At 38.3% G+C, this 22,839-nt stretch overlaps 1 protein-coding gene across 3 annotated transcripts in view; it reads right to left on the reverse strand.

Annotated features, from left to right (window-relative positions):
• Window positions 1–22,839, reverse strand: part of LOC121402179 — a 28,724-nt gene extending 5,885 nt beyond the window's left edge. The window contains exons 1-8 of one of the 3 annotated variants that reach the window (XM_041588454.1): window positions 22,067–22,169; window positions 10,639–10,777; window positions 5,089–5,271; window positions 3,866–3,931; window positions 2,569–2,673; window positions 1,317–1,484; window positions 979–1,122; window positions 116–154 (exon numbers count right to left, since the gene is read on the reverse strand). In XM_041588454.1, coding sequence (XP_041444388.1) covers window positions 116–154; window positions 979–1,122; window positions 1,317–1,484; window positions 2,569–2,673; window positions 3,866–3,931; window positions 5,089–5,271; window positions 10,639–10,777; window positions 22,067–22,084 — 862 coding nt within the window. In that variant the 5' untranslated portion in view covers window positions 22,085–22,169. Of the gene's footprint in view, window positions 1–115; window positions 155–978; window positions 1,123–1,316; window positions 1,485–2,568; window positions 2,728–3,865; window positions 3,932–5,088; window positions 5,272–10,638; window positions 10,778–22,066 lie in introns of all 3 variants that reach the window. The other 2 variants (XM_041588453.1, XM_041588455.1) reach the window with 2 other exon arrangements.

Genomic DNA, 22,839 nt, shown 5'->3' on the forward strand with positions numbered 1-22,839 from the left:
GTAATGTTTAAATGAGGGAAATTTTCTGCACATATTAGTGACTAAGCTCTGAAGTCGATAATCAATGAATAATTCCAAGTTCATGAGCTGGGTTGATGAGAGAGTTACTTCTTACCTATTGAGATATAGCCTGGTGACAGCTTCTGTTTTATGCCTGCCAAGAAAAATGTTTTGGAATTTTTAACAAGAATTTCTCTAAATTCTCTAAATACAGGCACACAGTATAATTTAATGGTGGTTTTCCCCTTGAAAACGCCAACCAGAAAAAATCAGAGTTTAGTAAATAACCCCCTCAACTGTTTTCTATGTTTTGTACTATTAAAGGGGGTATTCACCTCAGACCATATTCTACATTTGAATAAACCCTGTGAGAATTTTTTTTTTGCAAATTATCTTTTATTAATATTATTATTATTATTATTATACATATATATATTAAAATACATAAACAACTTGCCTGACTGGTCCATTTTGAAGCTACAGACCTGGTAAGCCACTGATCAGCCCTGCTAAAGTTCTCTCTTTTGAGCTCACAGCTCTCTGTAGGGGATTTCCCAGTCTGGGACTTAGCATGCATTTGAAAAGAAAAATCACACTAAACTGGCTCTGCACATGCCTTCCTGCTCCTGTTTCATTGGCATATCTTTGATGGGAATGGCTGGCAAGATTTAGCCAATAGGATTAGCAAAATGCAATTGAAGCAGGAGAGGAGTGACGTTCAGTTTTTTTTAAAGAGACAGTACTTAGACTATCGAAAGGTCAATAGTCGAACGATTTTTAGTTCGAATCGTTCAATTCGAAGTCGTAGTCGAAGTAGCCAATTCGATGGTCGAAGAAGCCAAAAAAACTTCAAAATTCAAAGTATTTTTCATTCTAATCCTTCACTCGAGCTTAGTAAATGTGCCCCCTAATGGCTTGGGTTGTATAAATTGAGAGAAAGGGTGGTTAGAAAAATAAAGGTACACATACTATACATACCTAGATTATTTAAAGACTGTCCAGTGGTAAATTCCGGGGGCTTGGATACATGTTGTTCTGGGTCAGTTGCAGGTAGCATTCCTTTTGTAGTATCAATTTCTGCAGATGTCCCAATGCTCCATGGAAATGTTAAGGCTTCTGGTTCTATATAAAAACATATAGAAATAAATAATGGTGTAGATGTTTCTGTTCACTACATTATGCTTTAGGTTTGTCTGTAAAAATATATACAAATAAATAAAAGAAGTCCATGCCATCATGCAAATCCAAAAAGAGGGTAATAGTAATTATTATATCATATTAGTGAATTGTGAGCAATTAATGCAGATACTACTTGCCTGAAATGCTAGTGATCTGTCCATTGGGACTACTCTCCAAAGTTACATGTGCAATTGTAGTTCCAGAAGATGAGACCTCACTTGGTTGAGAGGTATCTTGTGCCCTTGTATTCACATCATTTTCAGTAGACATTGCAAAACTCCTTGGTGATGTTGAAGCATGTGGTTCTATATACATATGTATGATGAAAATGTGTATATTAACTAAAGATGATCCAGGTATTTGGATATGAACATACAGTATAATTTAGTGTTTCCCATTCATGTTTATGGGAGACAAAGGAAGCAATTTTGTGTGCTTTTCATCCAGATAAAAAGAGCAATATGTTTTATGTGGGTGTACAACTCCTTAAAAATCTAAGTGTGCTTGCCTAAAAGATTTCTGTTTAGAACTTTTCACTTAACAATTGTATACACAGATATTTTCATACTAGCAGATGTCAAAAAATGTTTTGCTCGATTTGGCCACCCACACGGGACTGATCCAATTGTTTGGTCCCTGGGACAACTATCAGATCATCTTGAGCGCATACTAATTGCTATATCATTTTTGAAACATTGATCAATTTTACACTTGATTACTGCAACTTATTAGAATGTAATTTTAATATTTCCAACCAAAATGTTTACATTATATTGAAAATGTGTATTTTAGTGAAATGCAAGGTTACTATGGTATATTCGATAAAGCAACATGATGGAATGTCACTTTAAGATTGATATGTGAGACAACCAGTGAATAGACTAGTGAAATGCACTTCAATATGTTTGGTAATTTGCATATTTTAATTAACTACATTGAGGCATGAATTAATTGATTGATCTTGTTTTGGCTCCTATTTCACAATGGTTATGGGAATTAAAGATTTGCACAAGTCACTATTTGTTATCCTTGATAAAGGTCCTAATGGGGACCAAAACGTTGGACACAAGTGGTATGTAAAATAAACAGTTTTTTGTTGAATAGAATTGAATTAATTTGAATACAAGAGTGCTGATCCTTACTTACCATATGCATTCTTAACCAACTGTGCACCTCAACAGATTGTTTGGAGATGAGTCCAGACATTTACTTTGAGATATATATATATATATATATATATATATATATTCACCCCAACTATGTATGTAATTATTTTGATATTCATCAGGATGAATATGCATAGGCCCTTAATTACTGTATGCACATCTATACACAAATACTTATAGACATAATAGATTTGAGAACAGAAAAAATACATAAACAACTTGCCTGATAAAACATTCTCTGTAGTGGGATCATTGTGTTTAAGAGTTCCAGATGTCGTGTCTTTCTTTGGTTCAGCTATCTCTTGTGTCTGCTCTGTGGTTGACGCAACTGTAAAATCAAATTCTTCATATGTCCCAACATGATTTGTAGATGTATTAGAATCTGAACAAATAATAATGTTTAAATTTGTATAAACATCTAGTGATACTTCTGGGTTGCCCATTAGAGTATAAAATGAGAAAACATGCACTAGGCCAACAAAGACCTGAAAGGTTCATATGACCCAGAAGGAGATATGGATAGATAAATGAGAAGAAGAATAGAAAACAGAAAGAAGAGTTTAGGTGAACAATCTATAGTAGTACTCCCACCCCCACCCCCCAGAGGGCAACAGATCCAAAACATCCTGACAGTATACCTTTACCAAGGGGTTTAGTTATAGAAGCAACAAACTTCTTAAATATGGATGTTCGTGATATAGGGCAGCATTAACTATTCTGCACAATATTCCATCAGTATACAGTTCACTTTACATTAAATTTACTCCTGTAAATCTGACATTATAAAGTGAATCAGCAGCATCCTTGCAGACCATTGTGCATCCCTGTGCTACTGATTATATATACTTGTACACAAAAAGTATATTAGCCTTAGTACCCAGCAGTACATGGCACAGGAATCAGTACCCCAGCAGTAACCCTATATTCCTAAAGCTCACTGAGCAGCAGCACTCTCAATACGTTTAATATAAATACAGTATGTTATACAACTTGTATATTTACAGAGAATTTTATTGCACCATCAGTACATTTTACAACCACCAGAATCTCCATCTGTCTCAGAACAATAACAGTACAGAACACAGCGCCCAAATTGTGCAATTTCATAAAACAGTGACTTTCTTTAATTAATTACTCATCTGAAAGAATGAGACATTTGGGCAGGCTAGTACATCAGAGTAAACAATATTCCATCACACACACAGCAAATTGTGGTGTACACAAGACCTTCAGTGCTTCTCCACTCTGAGAACACAAAAAATAATTTTTGCCCCCCTTGCCCCATAATGCTTATCTTTTTTTGTGCCAGAGGTGGTGGACACATTGCGCACGTTGCGCTCTTTTGCACTAGAAAGCCAAATTTCCGGTTTAAAAGATGGGATTTCAGCTCTTAAAGGTACCATAAGCGGCTTTTTTTGCCACCCCTGGTACTCTGCTCGGCTCTGCTGCCTGAGGCAAATGCAGTGCCCCTGGATACATAATTGTGCCTAAGACTTACGTATATAACAGCTAATCCATACCTGAAGGGAAGAATGTAGTAGGACTGTTGGAGGAGGTTGGGGGTGGAGGTCGAAGTGACGGATCTCCTTAAATAAATAAAAAACAAAATAAATAAAAACAAAATAAAGAAAAACAAAACTTGTTTTGGTTAAATTGTCAGTTCTCATTTCATGCATTTAAATATCATATATGTACAGCTATGCATTGTACACTAAAAAGGGAATGCCATTTTTCATAGGGTCCAATTTAAACAAACAGTTCTCATTTGCTTTTTTCCTCTGTAATAATAAAATTATACTTTGTATTTGATGGTAACTAAGCTGCACAAATGTATGTTGATGGCAAAGCATTTCTCATTTTTAATCTAGTTTTTTCAGTATTGTTAAAGCTAGCCATACCCATGAAAATTGTATTCTTTGCAAAGATCATTCTGTAAACAGGAAGGGTAACATTAAAGAAGCTGTTTAACTTTTAGTATGAGAGTAATATTCTGAGACAATTTGCATTTGGTCTTAAGTTTTCATTATTTTTGGAATTTTAGCAGCTAGCCCAACCGAACTGTTTTTCAAACCTTCCCAAACAACGAACCAGCTGATATCCATGATACAAACATAATGGTTGGGACTATCTGCCACTACATACACGAGCCACAAATCACCATCATTTTACAGCTTGGTGTTTCACATTACTGAAAGACCAGCCCCATGTTAGAGCATAAATACTATAGCAAACTTCTCCACACAATTTATTCATTAGGAATGAGGAAGCATAAACTACAGCAGGGGTCCCCAACTTTTTGTACAAGTGAGCAACTTTCAGATGTAAAAGGAATTGGGGAGCAATGCAAGCATGAAATATGTTCCTGGGGGTGCTGAATAAGGGCTGTGATTGGCCATTTGGTGGCCCCTATATGGACTGTGAGCCTACAGGAGTCTCATTTTGGTAGTACACCTGTTTTTTATGGAACCAAAAGTTGCTTACAAGCCAGTAATTAATTGCTCACGAACCACTGGTTGGGGATCACTGAACTACATGAAGTATTGTGCTAAACATTCTCAAAATCAATATATTAATGAATAATGGGTAGGAATACTTTTTAATAAATATGTTGGGGACCTATTTTTATAGTTTTTACCCTCCTCCTGATTCATCATAGCACTTGAATAGCTTAAGGCATTTTATTGGTTGGATCAGTCTTTGTTTTTTGTATCTTTTGTATTTTGTGAGTTCTGTTTCTACTTACTGACGCAGGTTGTGCTTCCATAATTCCATTGGGCTATCCCATTAATCAGCATGCATATAGCCAGGTTGGATGTGCCTGCTTCCCTTTTGTAGCCATCCAGACATGAGTATCTCACCACAGAATCCAGATGAAATTCCCCTTTAATATCATTTGCATGCTTCACTTTCTTTGGCGCATTGCACACTGTTAATTTACAAAGGAAAAATGATCACTCTTGCAGTCAAAAATATTTAGTGGTCTCATCATCATCATTTATTTTTATAGCACTAGCAAGTTATGCATCTAAACAGGGGTCTTACAATTTTTACCTCCAGTTCTGAATGAGTATATGGGCAAGATTCTTTACACTAATTTATAACAAACAGTTTTTACCCCTGGTTCTGAATGGGGCCTTATGATCAAACATGTGTTACAGAATAAAGATGGAATCAGAGAGGCCTACTCAAAATGTATATAGTTATTGTGTACTAGAGAGCAATGAAGCAGAGTACCCAGTAGAAAAAAAGGAAAATGACGAGTCTTAGAGCAAGAAACAGGGCAACAGAATTTCCCTGGCTAGGGATCATTTAGCATTACATGCAGTACTGGAGAAAAAGGCTATGCCCACCCATTTTTGAAAAGCTGGGAAAGGTGGAACAAAGTCCTCTGCTTGCCTAATAAATGGGTAATGCCCTTGCAAAATCCAGCAGACATAATTATTAACTGGGTAAAAGATGACACATACTGTAGATGTTCTATGCAGTACTTTGCCCTTGCCAATCCACGGGGTCTATAAGTTACAACACTGATGCTTCATAGGAGGTAACAGACTTGACAAAAAAGAAGCCAAGTAAGAAGACAACAGAAATGAAAATGTACACACTGTGTCTACCAATGACTTCATAAGAACTTTGCTCCTTGCTAGTCACATTCTAACAGGGCAGACTGGATAAAAAAGCAACAATAGTGGGACTGTTTGGCTAAGTTGCAGAAAAGGATCAACGGCTCTTTTTTTATGCAAGAATCAATAGTTGTTTATTACTTCCCATACAATCATTAGCAGACTTCCAGACACCTTATCTATTTGACATTCCTAACTTCCCATTTTGTAAAACTGAATAGCAAACCTCACCCTCATTATCAAAGGTTCGTTTCCATAAAGATAGGCATATTTGGTTTGGCAGTTTTCACCCTTTTTACTCAATCTATGTATTAATCTAATGCATGTATGGCCACTATGGACTGACAGTCCTGCAAGCCAATTGGATCAGAGTTAGTAGTTTTAAGGAAAAGCATAATCACTAGGGCGTGCCAAAATGTTAGGCATCCCTCAGTGACAATAAAGCGCTTCCCTGAGAACTTGGGTTGGTGCTCTTGTTCACTGAAATCTGCACCAGTCGTGTACTACTGTAGCAGCACCATGTGGGACATTCACTAAGATTCGTAGTTGCGCCAGGCGTAACTTCGCCAGGCGTAGTTTCGCCAGCGCTTCGCAAATTCACTAAAATCTGAAGTTGCGCTCAGGGGCAGCTTAAGGTTGCGAAGTTGCGCTAGCGTTGATTCGCGAAGCGAAGTTACGCTATCGATGGTTAATTTGCATACGGCGCCAAATTCAAATTTCAATGGAGTAATATGTAGCAGCACTACAAATGCCTGGGAAAACTTCAAAACATCAAATAAAATTTTTATTTTGCCCTACACATGTGCCCACTGTATAGCCATGAGTTAGGAAATGTAGGGGGGAAGGAGGGGAGCCCCAAAAAAAGTTTCGATCTTTTTCAGCCAATCACCCATAATATAGAAAAAACGCCATCGTTTTTTGGGACTTAGAAAAATTTTTAACTTTTTTTGAAGAAATCCCTATCTACTCTATTGCGCTTCGCCTGGTCTGAGGTGGTGAAGGAAGTCTAGCATAAAAGGTAGCGTTCAGAACAATGCACGCATTAGTGAATTTGCGTAGTTAGGTCCATTGCGCAAATTCGCCAGGCGTAAGGGTGCGAAGTTACACTAGCGAAGTTACACCAGCGTCCGTTGAATTTGCGAAGTAACGAAAATGGCCAACGCTAGCGAATTGATGCTAGCGTTAGGTGCTTCGGCGCATAGTGATTTTGCCCCATGTCTTCTTCCTCAAATCTCTCTATGAGCTGGGGTGCATCTGCAGTACAGTGAAACGTCATAGTTTGAAGCAAAAAGTCACTCTTTGGTTGCTTTGGTCACTGCCCAGTTGATAAATGATCTCCATTGTATCTTCAAAAGCAACACAAAGTAACCTATGCTTCCAGGTTTAACACTTGGTACAATATCGAAGGAGCTGCTCAGTAAACTATAGCACAGAGTAAATGGGTGATGGAAAACAATAATGGGGGGTTACTCGAGTCCTGTTTTGCGAGGGTGGTATGGTAATTGGGGAAAATGTGACAGGTTCAGATGATTTTTTTCAATACAATAGACTGTCTGATGCTAAGGACATGTTCACAGGTCCTGCTGTTTCTTACTGAGAAAGAATGTTATTCATGTGTTACAGTAAGAAACATTTTATGGCACTATTCTGTCACATGCTTTTGGAAACAAAGACAAATATCCATAATATAAAAATGCTTATAAGAAATATGCAAATGCTGCCATACAGTATATATGCAGGTTAGAAATGGGTTATGTGTTTAGAAAATAAATAAAAATTATAAAAATGTATATTTTGAGGGTCTCTGGAGTTTTGTTTTGCATCAGTTATGTAAGATAACCCCTAATGTTATATATATATATATATATATATATATATATATATATATATATATATATATATATTTGAAAAGTAGGGATTATGACTCTAACTGTAAGGCAAGGTCAGACTGGAGCATTGGGACAACAAGAGTCCTCCCAGCAGTCACGGGGGGCTTTTCTCTTTAGGGAGAGCAGCCGATCGGTTGAGCAGATCTGGGCCAATGGGGCCCATGATGGCCGGGCCCACTGTTTTTTTGCCCAGTGTCCCATCAGCCCAGTCTGACCCTGCTCTGGGGAACACAAAACAATATTCTAAATTTGACTAGTGGAAATCGCATGAGTAAATATAACATATTCATTAATGATTCTACCTTTCCTTTAGGAAAGTCATTATGACCTCACTAGTAACAAAACAGTATTTGGCTGTTACAACCACAATTTATAATACTGTATAGGAGAAATACCTTGGCAGAAACTCACTGGAGAAAAATTCAATATTAAGTGGGTATTACAAGAATCCAAAAATATCTCACTATTTTCTTAAAACCACTTTGACCAAACTCCACATTTTTATAGTATTCATTAATAAATTAACTCGCAAAAATCTGGTGCGGGAAAAGACTTGCTAAAATCTTGAAAAAATCCCAATTGTACAATTTCTTCAGATTATTGCCGAAACCGAGCGCAGATGATGATATCTTCCAATGGTAACCAGACATCTGCCATTGACTTCTACATGACCTCAATAGGTTTGAGATGGAGTTCTTTTCTATTTGGACTTTTAACACCGTTGGGGTTTAATAAATCACGGAAAAAAAAAGTTTTCCCCTTTAAAAAATCAGACCAGAAAAAAAAATAGAATAAATTTAATAAATAAAACCCTTACATACTCCAAAATTCATGAAGAAATTTATAAAAAAATAAATAAATAAATAAATACAGGTGGCATCAAGACAATCAGTTACTTTCTGCCCCTACCCCCATGAACTCAAGTATGCAGTACCAAAATGTTTGACCACACCCCTGTTATGAGCTACACAAACAACTAGCAAAAAGGTAGGTAGGTTTTGCTAGGACAAAAGGTTTAACTTGTTGGATGTATTTTTTTCAACCATAACTACTATGATACAAACCCAAGAATGTTTTTTTTACTAAAAAGCAGGGTTGAAACTATCTCCAATCTGTCTCTCTCTTTTTCAGTGAAATCACATTTCATTGCATTTTTCTAAGCACATCATACTGAAATGTTATGTTTGCCACATATTTAAAATGTGATAAAATAGAATATGCATGTTAGACTCACAAAATGTCTTTACTTGCATTAATAAAACTCAAACGCAATATGTTGCATGAAATGGCATTTTATTAGTCATATATTCAATATATATCTAGGGCCCTTAGAAGGGAAACTTTTTAAACGGATGTTATTTGCAACACCTATAAAGTCCACATGCAGCAAGGCTTTATGGGGGTTATGTAATAAAAGACACTAAGTTTGCCCAGGACCAGTAACCCATAGCAGCCAATCAGCAGGAAGAATTTGATGGTCACCCATTTAAAAGCAAACTTAAACCTAAAAAGCAAAATAAAAACAAATAAAACACAAATATACTTAGAGTTATCACATAAAAAGCCAATAATTAATCCACAGGGTTATAGTAAATTGGTACACAAACTAAAACAGTGTGTTGAGTAGGAAAGAACAGGCTAGCTGCAAAGTAACTTCTTATCAATCCTATGAAGAGTTATTTGCTCCCCAACATGTGTTCTCTAGGTTTGCACACAAGTCAGTATGGTCACACATAGTGATGGGCGAATTTGCGCTGTTTCGCCGAAAAATTCACGAATTTAGCGCGAAATTCGCGAAACGGCGAAAAATTCGCGAAACGGCCCGTTTTTCCGACCCCGGCGTCCGTTTTTTAGAAAAAAAATGTTTTGACGCCGGCGAATTTTTGCCGCGAATTTTCGTGGGCGTTTCGCGAATTTATTCGCCGGCGGCGAAACACGCAAATTCCCCGCGAATTCGCGCCTGGCGAATAAATTCGCCCATCACTAGTCACACACACTGCTCCTCCAATGTCTCTGCTTCCCAATAGTCCCATGCTACCTCCTCACTTTAAAGTACATCCCAACAACAACATTATTAACATTTATTATTAACATGTATTTATATAGCGCCAGCATATTTCGCATCACAGCTTGCTCCTATTCATAAGAAAGCTCACAAATACAGAATGTACCCAGTGCATGATTTAGTTTGAAGTAATACCAGCAAATGCTATTTTTTAACACTTTTTTGACAATACAGGTATGGGATCCCTCTTCTGGATCCATATATCTCTGAATTATGAAAGTCCATCTCCCATAGAGGCCATTTTAAAGAAATCATTCTAATTTCTAAAAATTATTTTATTTTTCTCTGTAATAATAATAACAACAATACCGTGTACTTAAGCTGCATGGGTCCAGATTGGTGGCATTTTGGATAATATATCCTATATAATACACTAAAGCCATGAATATCTTGTAAATTATATCCTTATAAACGGTGAGTTCTGATGTCATCAGTTATAAACGGTGAGTTCTGATGTCATTTCTGTCACATGACTCACTGAAATTTGTGTATTATAATAAATAAAGTACCCCCAGTTGCAAAATATGAGGATATTAGAAGTTACCTCGGAGTTCCATGACCTGTATAAAAACACTCGGCCTTCGGCCTCGTGTTTTTATATGGTCATGAAACTCCTCGGTAACTTATAATATCCTTATATTTTACAACTGGGGGTACTTTATTTACTATATATGTACTTTGTTTATCGGCTGTTTATAAAGAGGAAATGTACTTACCGCTATTTGTTTTTCTGTAAGTCTTATAGTAGTGTACTATGTGTCTGGGAAGTTGTCCCCCTCTCTTGACAGGAAACAATTTCTCCTGGCCACGAGTATTTGTCCACCTCCCACAATCCTGCTCAGTGAGCTTCCAAGTCTGAAATACAGAATACTTAGTGAAAATTATTCAAGTCACAAAGACAGAAAAATGGGAGGGTGTGCACTGCTGATAATAGTCTTAAAAAGGAATAGCAACTAGTAAGTTTCCTCATTATACTAAAGATGCACATACATGGGCAGCACACTGGCTAAATCAGCCACTCTTGACTGAATCTACAGCCTATTGGTCAATGTATGGACCAAATCCCCTTTCTCATCAACATCTGATTGATGTACAATTCTAAATAAATTCTAAATAAAGCTGACTAAAGTTATACCAATAATGCCTCCCATTGTGCCACAATAAGAATTAGAATAGGCAAGAAGAAGGTAAATGACCACACACCACTGGTCAATCCATGATAAGGATGATAAACTCTTGTTTTTTTTGCTCCATTTTTGTTCATGTACTCATTACTACCAGAAAGTCAATTTGGGCTTGAAATAATTTTACAAAATACTGTGAATAATTCTAAGTATTCAAAAAGTCCAATTCCATTATTAACCTAAGGTAGTGGTTAATAATGGTGATGCTTTTTCCATAGTCGCCCGAAGTTGCCTTACGGAGGCAACTTCGGGCGACTATGGAAAACGCATCGCCGCGTGTGCATTATCGCAGGCGACTTTTCATTATAGCCTATGGGAAAACACGCTGAGGCAGTTCAGGGAGATTGTCGCTCAGAAGATGAGGCGATTAGTCGCCAGGCGACAAAATCTCCCCGAATCTCCTTGTGTGAACTAACCCTAACAAATAATGGGAAAAGATGAAAATGAGACAGATGAGACATGGAAAATTATCTGAATGTTACTAAATTGGCCACTAATAGAAGTAATCATTTATCAGTCTTTAAATACGATTTTGATAAAGCTGACTAACGTGATAAGCAAATAAATCAACAATCACTCTGCTATTTCTATAAATTCATTAGATGACATCATTGCAGAGAACCCCTTCTTTTGGACCATTTTGCCCAAACTGGCCACACATCTTGTTAACAGCTTTCATAGAATAAATGCACACAGTAACCAGAGGTGATTCTGGATCCGCTTACCTCCTGCGCAAAACTTCCCAGCAACACAAGGGGCCTCATCTCTAGTGCAGAAAGCTCAAATACGCTCTCTGCACTAGAAGAGCTGAATTTCTGTTTCAGTAACCGGAAATAAAGCTCTTAAAGTCACCAGGAGCTGAATTTTCCATGGCCTTGAGGGTATTGACAAAAAAGTGAAGCATATTAAAGAACCCTAGAATTGTAGTTATTTATGAAATTCTTTTTAGGGATGCACCGAATCCAGGATTCGGTTCGGGATTTGGCTAGGATTCGGCCTTTTTCAGCAGGATTCGGATTCGGCCGAATCCTTCTTCCTGGCCGAACCGAATCCTAATTTGCATATGCAAATTAGGGGCGGGGAGGGAAATCAAGTGACTTTTTGTCACAAAACAAGGAAGTAAAAAATGTTTCCCCTTCCCACACCTAATTTGCATATGCAAATTAGGATTCGGTTCGGTATTCGGCTGAATCCAAAATAGTGGATTCGGTGCATCCCTAATTCTTTTATCTATAACTGAAAACTGTATGACCACCTTAAGTTTCTTGAACAGCTGAAGTAGGGCTGGCTGAGGCTGCTTTAGATCTAAATATGCTGAGCCTTCCTAGTTAGAGCTGAAGACACTGGGTCCTTTAGATTCACAACAGTAAGAATAAAATAAGCATGTACTATATTGCAAAGTTGCTTGTTTTTCCGGATTCTATCAGATTCCATTAACTTAATAGGAAGACTTTAAATCCCCTTTAAAGGGGTTGTTCACCTTTAAATTAACTTTTAGTATGATGTAGAGAGTGATATTCTGAGACAATTCGGAATTGGTTTTAATTTTTTATTATTTGTGGTTTTTGAGTTACATAGCTTTTGATTAAGTAGCTCTTCAGTTTGCGATTTCAGCAATCTGGTTGCTATGATCCAAATTACCCTAGCAACCTATTTGAATAAGAGACTGGAATATGAACAGACGAGGACCAGAAAAGAAAGATGAGTAATAAAAAGTAGCAATAACAATACATTTGTAGCCTTACAGAACATTTGTTTTTAGATGGGGTCAATGACCCCCATTTGAAAGCTGGAACAAGACAGAAGAAAAAGTCAAATAACTGAAATACTATTAAAAAATAAATAATGAAGACCAATTGAAAAGTTACTTAGAATGAGCCATTCTATAACATACTAAAGTTAAGTTGAACCACCCCTTTAAGAAATGTGTACTGCCTACGATAAGAAAAGATTAAGGGTGTGGCTAGAAATACTTAGAAATACTTAGAAATGTCCAGGAATGGCTAGAGAGAACTTTGAAACAGCCAAAAGGTCAGAACCACATGGGAACAAAAGGCAATTTGAGGACAACATGCAGTTGAGCTAGCCAAAGAGATTAAAGGATTTATAATTCTATCTACCAATAAATGCACCCTTTGAATTCATAACCAATAAATATGCTTGCATATATTGCGTAAAAACCAGTCCTGTCAAAAAAATCAAAGTCCACATACGCAGAGAGGCAAGAACACTAAACAGATGCACTAAGATGCACTTTGTAACAATTTAAGATACGCAACGATACAAGTCATTGCTGAAGAAAAAGCTCTACAACAGCTCTACAACATGATGTAACCACAACCATATTACACAGTAGGGATGGCAAACCATATCAAGAGCTTTGAATAACACTGGCCGTGTAGAAGGGTGGAACAAAAATTGTCCTACATTGACAAGTCAGAAGCTTACTGTGTGGTTTCAGGCCCAACAACAGGCCTGTCTCACCAATATGTAGACAAAAAACAAATTTCTTTATACAGCTCCCTGTAATGCCTTATTTCATCACAGCATTTATTTTCTCTCAAATGAAGTTCTGTGTTATATTTGTTATTAAATAGAATTAGATTATTTGAATACTTTTGCAATGCATTGCAAATCAGGTCTTCAGGTATGTAAAAATGATCTTGAATGACTTGTCACCTCCTTCTATGGTATTTGTCTCTTCAGGTGAACAAAGGCTTATTTGTGTCAGAGTTCAGTCACTTAAAGGACTAATAACACTAAAGTATGAAGGGGTATTTCACATATTTAACGGCTTCTTAAAATAACCATTAGGCAATGAACTGGGCTGCCCCCTTGAGTAAACCTTTTTATTTTATTTCAGTACTTTATTGTATTTTAGTTATGTTATTGAATTTTAATGTTGTTGCATTTTCAGTTCTGCATAGGTGTTGTTTGCTTGTTTGTGCCCAAAACATTTTCACACTACAATGACTGCTGTGAAAAAAATTACTTTAAACGTGGAAAAGCTTAAAATGTTTAATGAAAAGTAACATTCACATGGGAGAAACAATTGGTTTTCAAGGAAAATGGGTCAAACGTATGTTGTAAAATGCAGCAAATGCAACTTAGATTGTAGAGAATGCACCTACTAAAATGCATCATAATAGAAAGGGACTGCCAAAAAAAAGGGGTGAGGTAGAATGTAGCAAAATGTAAAATGCAGAAGTGTAAAATCCAGGGTTTAACTGTACTTAGTTTTGTATGATAATTGGTACATGTATAGTGGCCCACCACAGGGGCCCGATACAACAACATTTCCAGGGCCCCCTGCACCCTGCCCACCCCTGGACTCTGCTATTATAAATATATCTGACCCTTCTTAACTTATTACAAAATGCCCACAAAAAGAGAGTTTGTTAAAATTAAGAAGTCTTTAATTACGCCTGCAGCTGCATTTGGTAAGCCTTCTACCAGGGTTGCAGTAATAACACACTACTAACAGGAGTGCTTCATTTTGAGCATGGCCTTATCAACAGTAGTTTTCATAATGGTCTGTAATTGCAAGTAACTGATAGCAAATTAGGGTAGCGCATAACAATGGCTTGAACACAGCAGAGCTGAGATTTACTACAGTGTCGCACTAGACTGTAAAAGATACTGCTAGGCATTAGAGAATGCAGTGCAAGGTACTCTAGAAAAATGTTGTGGAAGTGCAGTTTATTACATCATACCTCCCAACATTTTGGAAGTAAAAAGAGGGACAAAAAATTTTTTTTCCAGCACGTAATGCAGCAATTTTTTTTACCACACCCCTTTCTGTGGCCACACCCCCTAATTACCATGTTTGTTTTACAAAATTTGGCAGGTTATCTAAACTGTGTTTTTGTGTCTCAAAATTGTTACAAAGTATCTTATTTGCACCTGTTAGCTGTTCTGGGCTCTCTGCTAAAAGCCAATTAAGTGAGAAACTTTGTTTCTTTTTCTGGCTGTTCAGTCATAGAAAAGAGGGACTTTCCAGTACAAATGAGGGACTGCGGGTTGAGCTGTCAAAAGAGGGACTGTCCCTCCGAAAAAGGGACAGTTGGGAGGTATGTTACATGGACAGTGGCATATACTAGAACTAGAAGTGTAAAAAGCTTTGTTTTCCCTTTAAGTTTCATAGTGGGAGATGTAAGCTACAAGGGAGATCTTCCTAAACAGAGAATGGTGACTCTGTTTAAAGAATTTTGCTGTCTGACCCTGGAATCTATGGACGGAATCCATTAGTCCAGTAGACTAGAGTGGAGCTCTATTTTCACATGAAAGCTGTCCTGTGGAAAAGTATTTAATTTTCAAACGAAAAAGGCAACCTTTTTCTTTTGATTTTTAAATTTTTGTGTCCCTGAGGAAGACCACCATGGTCGAAATGCATTGGGCTTACTACTTAATTTGGTATTTTTTTGTAACTTTTTACTTTTGATGTAATAAATACTTCTTTATATAAATTGAGTCTGCAATCCTTCACTGTAATTTTGTTAGCTTTGGAGATCCACATGGGGAGCCTGCTTTGGAGGCTGGAATATGAAGAGGGCCTGAACAGAAAGATGAGTAATAAAAAGCAATAACAATACATTTGTAGCCTTACATATCAGTGACCCCCATTTGAAAGCTGGAAAGAGTTATAAGAACGAGGCAAATCATTCAAAAACTATTAAAAAAAGTAAAATGAAGGCCAATTGAAAAGTTGCTTAGTAGGAGCCATTCTATAACATACTAAAAGTTAAGTTATAGGTGAACAACCCCTTTAATGTCACATCTAAATAAACGGGTAGAACTTGTTTTAGTGGGGTAAAGAATATTTTAGAATTCTGGTTCTATTTACTTACTTTACTTACTCACCAATATTGCGCACACTTTCACGGATCAGCAGACAGCGGTGGTTTTAAAAAAAATTCCCCAACAGATCACCTAACGCGTTTCACGATCTGTTGGAGACATAAAGCCTTTTAAAACCACCGCTGCCTGCTGATCCATGAAAGTGCGCTCAATACTGGATTCTATTGACTGTCGTGTCTCCCATAGCTCCGGGTTCGGGGCGCTGTACCCAGGCCAGGGACTTCAAGCGGTAAGTGACCCGCATATATTGAATGCTTGCGAACATTAATTGAATAAGCGAAAGGTCCGGGGCATCTGCACCTGGGCTCATCCAGTTACAGGGTAAGCGGGGGCAACAATTAATAAATTAACTTCACAGAAGGGGGGAATAGAGTTTGAGGCAACCAATTTTTTTTGTATGGTTTATGTTCTATTTACTTAAATCTAAGAACACGGTCAGTCATTAGAAGGTTATAGCTACACAAAAGGACACTATGAAATAAAATTTTACTTTTTGCTAACATTTCCTGTACCAGAATTATGTTTATTTATCTCCAAAGCTAACAAAATTACAGTGAAGGATTGCAGACTCAATTTATATAAAGAAGTATTTATTACATCAAAAGAAAAAAAGTTACAAAAAAATACCAAAGTAAGTAGTGAGCCCAATGATTAAGAGGTATCCTCTTAAAAGTATATCAGTCAATGAAAAATATATCATTTTATATGTTTTATATGACATGTTACAGTAGTACATTTTAAAAATAAAATAAACAGACTTGTAAGAAATATAAAACATTATTACCATCTATCCTGCACTGTAGAAAAAGTTCTTGCTTCGGGTTGGGACTAAAGCTGGCCATAGATGCAAAGATTTGATCGTACGAATCGAGGATTTGTACAATTTTCGGACCGTGTGTGGAGAGTCCCGACATTTTTCGTCCGGCGGAGATCAGTCGTTTGGTAGATCGGACAGGTTAAAAGATTTCTGTCGGCTGTGGATAATATCTCTGTATGTATTGCCGATCGTACGATTTTCAGAGGGAGACTGTCACTAGCTTTGGTCGGAATAACTATCGTACGATTGCTGTCAGGGGCAGGACATCAGCTGATCTGTTCTTTTGTACTTTATTTGATCTGAATGGTTAGTGGCAGGTTGGGAGATGGGGAAGTCCGATTGTACGTTGATTCATACGATCGGATCTTTGCGTCTGTGGCCAGCTTAAGAGTAGAGAGGTGAGCTACTACTCAGCCCCCCTGCGCAGAGCACTGTGGGGGACTAGCGCTAGCAGCAGTGACTTCAAATGAGCTCATGAGTGTGTCCTGAGGGCAGATATTTGCTTTGGACAGCCTTGGACACCCCTATACATGTGCTGACTTGAAGAAAATTGCAGTGCAGCACACGCTTAATACCCTGGGTGATGTATTTTTTTAAGATAGGCGCAGCCCTGGATAGCTTTGTTAATAGAATCACTGGGGTTGACTTGAGAATTTGGCACCCCCCAATAATGCTACTATTTCTTCTCATTTAAATAAATCTTTTAACACAATCCTAGCAATTATACAATAAATTCACATATTAACACAGAGTCTAAATACAGTGAGACCCATACTTAAAATTCCAACAATTAATACTTTCCTTACATTTACATAAGGGTATTCCTACCAGTTTCACAAAATATTGTCCCTATTGGGACTGTTCAGTCTAAAAAAAGATAATTTTAAAACAAGAGCACATACAGGCTTTAATATCTGAAGCAGTCAAAGCCAATTCTTTTCTAATGGGTGTTACTGTAATTTATGATCAGTTTGGTAATCACTCATCCTAAACTTGGAGCGCCCTGTCTGATGACCTTTGTCCCCAGAGACGCCAACTCGGAACAGTGTCTTATGGGGTGGGGGGAATTGCACAGTGCTGAAAATTGTGGGCGTGGTCTATTGGGAGGGCCTACACCACCGTCCATGTGCACAAACTGAATCCTTACTGCACTTGCACAAAGGCTCTTCTATGTCACCAAATGTGCACTAAGCATGTACACTTCTGAGATGGGGGACTTCTAAAAGCCAGGGGAATTGTATAAAGTGATGAGATGTCAGGGGGTCTTAAAAAGGGGTAACTCCCAGGAAAGACAGGGGAGTTGATTGCGGATGGTTGGGGTGCATCTCTCATTCAGGAACTGTACCCTGTGATGTATGAGTGTGAACGATAAGAGTAGTTTCAAGTGAGTAATTGGAATTGTATTTAACTCATCATAATCTAGGGGCATAGAATGTAGAACTGGCACTTCCAGGTTCCATGTGTAAGGATCTAACCTACAGTATGCTTTACCTGCAGGAGAACATGTCTTCTCCAAGATGGTTGTTGGCTACTGTCTGACACAGCCATATCACCTTTATGCTGCTTCTATTCAGGGCTGTGGAAAAGGACTCCTCCCTCCCGATTAGAGAGAGGAAGTTGGAAGTGAGAACATGAGGAGTTCTGGGTTGAAAAGGGAGTTGCTTGCAGGTGGTATTAAACCCTTCTATTTTACAGATGACTTTACTGACTTCATCAAACCTCTCTCTAATATATTAAGTATTTCATGATTCTGACAAACTCACTGTTACAATGAATCAGCTGTGGATTCTTTCATGTACTATTCTATCTCAATAAAGATAATTTTGAAGCTGAATCCTATAATCCTATAATGAACGGAGTCATCACAGCGGAGGATTAGCTCTGCTTTTACTAAACATGCTTCCATTTCACATACACCACTGTATATATACAGATGAGTTCAGAATAGTAGCAGTGTGTTTAAAAAAGTGCTTTTATTATAGCTTTTATTTCCATACATGCAAATGCATTGGGAACACTGCACATTCTATTCCAAATCAAAACATGAAGAAAAATGTATCAAATTCTTGTTATTCCTTTTAGAAGAAACGGGAATATTAGGCTGTTCCAAAAAATTAGCAATGTCTGTATTCGTTTTTGCAAACTCAAACATTCACTGTAAAAACTGAAAAATGTTTCAAGATTTTGCTTTCCTTTGAATCACTGAACTAATATTTAGTTATATGACCACTGTTTCTGAAAACTGCTGCACATCTGTGTTGCATTGAGTCTACTAACTTCTGGCACCTGTTAGATTCCACAATTCTTCTACATTTCTTGGTTTTGCCTCAGAAACAGCATTTTTGATTATTGTCACCCCAAAAGTCTATTGGATTAAGGTCTGGGGATTGAGCTGGCCACTCCATAACGACAATCTTGTTGGTCTGAATCCAAGATGTTGCTCATTTACTGGTGTGTTTGGGGTCATTGTCTTATTGAAACTCCCATTTCAAGGGCATTTCTTCTTCAACATAAGGCAACATGATCTCTTCAAGTATTTTGATGTATTAAAATTGATCCATGATCCCTGGTATGTGATAAATAGGTCCAATACCATAAGATGAGAAACATTCCCATATCATGATGCTTGTGCCACCATGCTTTACTGTTTTCATAGTGTACCGTGACTTGAATTCAGTGTTTTGGGTGTCCTACACCCAAAACAAAAAATCTTCCTTTTATCAGTCCACAAAATGTTGCTCCATTTCTCTTTAAGCCAGTCAATATGTTCTTTGGCAAATTGTAACCTCTTCAGCGTGTCTTTTTTTCAACAATGGAACTTTGTGGGGGCTTCTTGCCACCGGCTTAGCTTCACATAGGCATCTTCTAAGTGTAAATTTTCCACCCCCACCCGATCCTAACCTATAAATGAAAGCACCAGAAGCCGGCAATGCTAGTTCGTGGGTGGGTCCTGGTTGAGCTCTTCTCCTGCTCTCACTGCCCGTGACCTAGCACTGCCCTTTTCCCGGCACCTACATTTATAGACTCACACCCTTCCCTGCCCCTTTTGCGACATCACTACGGGGTGAGACAGATGCAGGTCTATAAATATGGTGCAGGAGCCGGCCCGAACCCACGGGAAAAACTGTGGTTTTGGGCCGGCCCTCACATCCACCTGGTGAGGGACCTTCTGAAGAGTTGATTGTATTTGGTGACTTCTCCCATTCTTCACTTATGACACTTTGGGAAGACCCCGTTATCATCTTATACTTTGATAAATCTAATGGATGCACAGACTTGTCAATATGATGCAATCGTGTTAGTAGTAATTTTTCTACTTTATGGCTTGTTGTTGTAAAGGGCTGCTTTAGGAGGGGTATATTGCAGAAGATTACATTGATGCTTTACATTTTGCTGTGCTTATATATTTATGTTGCACCATATTGGAAGGCATTCCACCAGGGGGAAGATGTAAGGACATAACCTATGTTTTACCTACAGAAATTAATATACCCAAGATGGCTGTTGGTACTGTCTGACACAGTGAAGTGATCTCCTATTCAGGGCTGTCAATAAGGACTCTACCCAGGATTAGAAAGAGAGGAAGTTGGAAGTAGGAACATGAGGAGGAGGAAGCTCTGGTGTGTGAAAGCTTTGGATTGAAAAGGGAGCTGCCTGCAGGTGGAATTAACCCCAACTATTTTACAAAGGATGTCAATGACTTCCATAAAAAAACTTTAAACCTTCTCATCCATGAAGGGTTTGTACTGAATCATCTGTTAACATACTGTCTGTAATACTGGTTCTGTTTTGGAATCTTTTATGTATTATTAAGTCTCAGTAAGGATAACTGTGATGTTCAATCCTACTGAGTGAAGTCACCAGCTCTACATTCACAGAACATTCCATTCTCCCATGTTATGTAGAGGCTCAGGTCTGCTAAACAAGGGTACCATTTCACACACCACTGTGCATATGCATCTACAATTATCACCAGGGTTACATGTGTTCTGGGGGCATAAGGTATAGAACTGGCACTGAATTCATTGTGCAATGTGTTGTGGGGCATTATACTGTACATCCACTTGGCAATAAAATCTGTCCTGTGTCCTGAGGTAATATACATTTTTCAACTGACTAATGCCTTGATTAAAGCAAAGCCACATGTAAAAATGGAAGTAAGAGTGCATGCCTCTACACAATACAGTGTGCCCAGATTTTTCTATTAAACTTGATAACCTTAACCTAAAAATCAGTTTCAAGCATTCAGATAAGGAACAGGAATAAAAGTTGGTCTTGGGACTTGAGTTTATGGGAGACTGGAAACAGGGCTGAAACTAGTGGTAGGAAGAAGCAGCATGTGCCTAGGGTGCAACGGTGAGGGGCTGGGCATGTACCTCTTCTTCCACCTACCCCTAGTCCGGGCTTGTGTCCCCACATGCCTGCATGTCTTTTCGCTACCTCCCTCATCTTCAGCATGTGCTTACATGCACTCTGGGTGCATGGAGAGTGATCTGTAAAAGATACCAGACACACGATGGCGAGTGTAGCGGGGATAACCCCTGCACGTTTATTACATCAATGATGTAACGTTTCTGGGGCGTGCCCCTTCGTCAGACGAGGGGGCACGTCTGACGAAGGGGCACGTCCCCAAAACGTTACATCACCGACATAATAAACACGGTTACCGCCGCTACACTAGCCATCGTGTGTCTGGTATCTTTTACGGATCTTCTAAGTGGGAGAGGTGCTGACCTCTCTAACCAGCACCGGGCATAAGTTCAAGGAGAGGAGGGGGAAAGAGGAACATTGTGCATGGAGAGTGGTCATAATGTCTAGGTTGCCTGGCCAGCTTGGCCTCGTGCTGACTGGGAATGTCACACAAATGTTACCAAAGTTTTTTATGGTGGTCATGCTTTGTCTGTGACCCCCTTTGTACCTTTGTCAACTTAGTATGCTATCACTCAGAAACAAGGAGTATATTTAGATATGACAAGTGCACTACATTATTTAGCACTGGAAGTATTTTGAACGAGAACTGTTTTTTTCTTCTCTCCCAGGGAAACACAGAGAAAACCAAAACCACATGTGGCATTACTCTATGATACAAATCTATGTAAACTGTTGTAAGGTTTAGTAATAGCTGTGCAAAGACACTGAAGTAAAGGAAATGCAAGTTGAAATGTATTTTATGGTTATTTAGGATACCACGTATCAGTCGGAGCCTGTTGTTTTGCATGGATTTGGCACTGTTTGTTGCATAGTTTTACAAAACCAAAGCAAAACCGAGAACAAATGCACACTTACCATGGCTGTCTGTTCCATGTCCCTGGATCTGCAGTAACAGGAGGACTGTCATCAGCACAGTTTCATAAAGGCTGGAACATGTGCAAGGGAAAACACAAGCCATTGAACTGCTACAAAAAATGCCCTGTCCTTAGCTGTGCCAGGGGCTCACATGAAAGTCAGCAGTGATATTGCACTCTGTTGGTTTACATTGCAGCTTTTCCAAAAACGACAAAGGTGTCCAATATGCTTTGTCACACAGGTAGCCATCGATCAAACCCCTCAAATTGGTGCCTCACCAGCATGGTGGAGGAGAATAGCAGGAAGCTCTTTTACTTTCATTTTCTCTTTTAAAGTTACAGTGCCAACAGCAATTTGTCATCAGTTTAGTCCCAGTAAAGGATCTTTTGCAATTCCACTAAACTACTTTAGTAGGTTTTGGAATAAAGATGTGGCAAGAGCTGTACAGTGCGTGCCATAATCAAACACATTGCATGGCTATGTGAGCATGCTCTTGCACTGCTTGCTTGACTTCTAATTTGATGCCTGTCACTACCGTGACTACACACATACCAGTGATCAGGAGTTCAGCAGTAATTGGTGCCTTTTAAATCTCTTGGAGGCAGCAATTATATTTGGGGGAGGAGTGATAGAAGGAGGAGTGCAAAGTAAGCTGTATATATTGAGAGAATTTCTGTGAAGAAATGGAACACTCCATTACAGGACATGCACAAAAAAATGTCTGTAGACATAAGGACTTCCCTGAGAGATCTATGGTACGTACTTATGCACAT

The sequence above is a fragment of the Xenopus laevis genome, chromosome 3S, assembly GCF_017654675.1.
Source record: "Xenopus laevis strain J_2021 chromosome 3S, Xenopus_laevis_v10.1, whole genome shotgun sequence".
NCBI lineage: Eukaryota > Metazoa > Chordata > Amphibia > Anura > Pipidae > Xenopus > Xenopus laevis.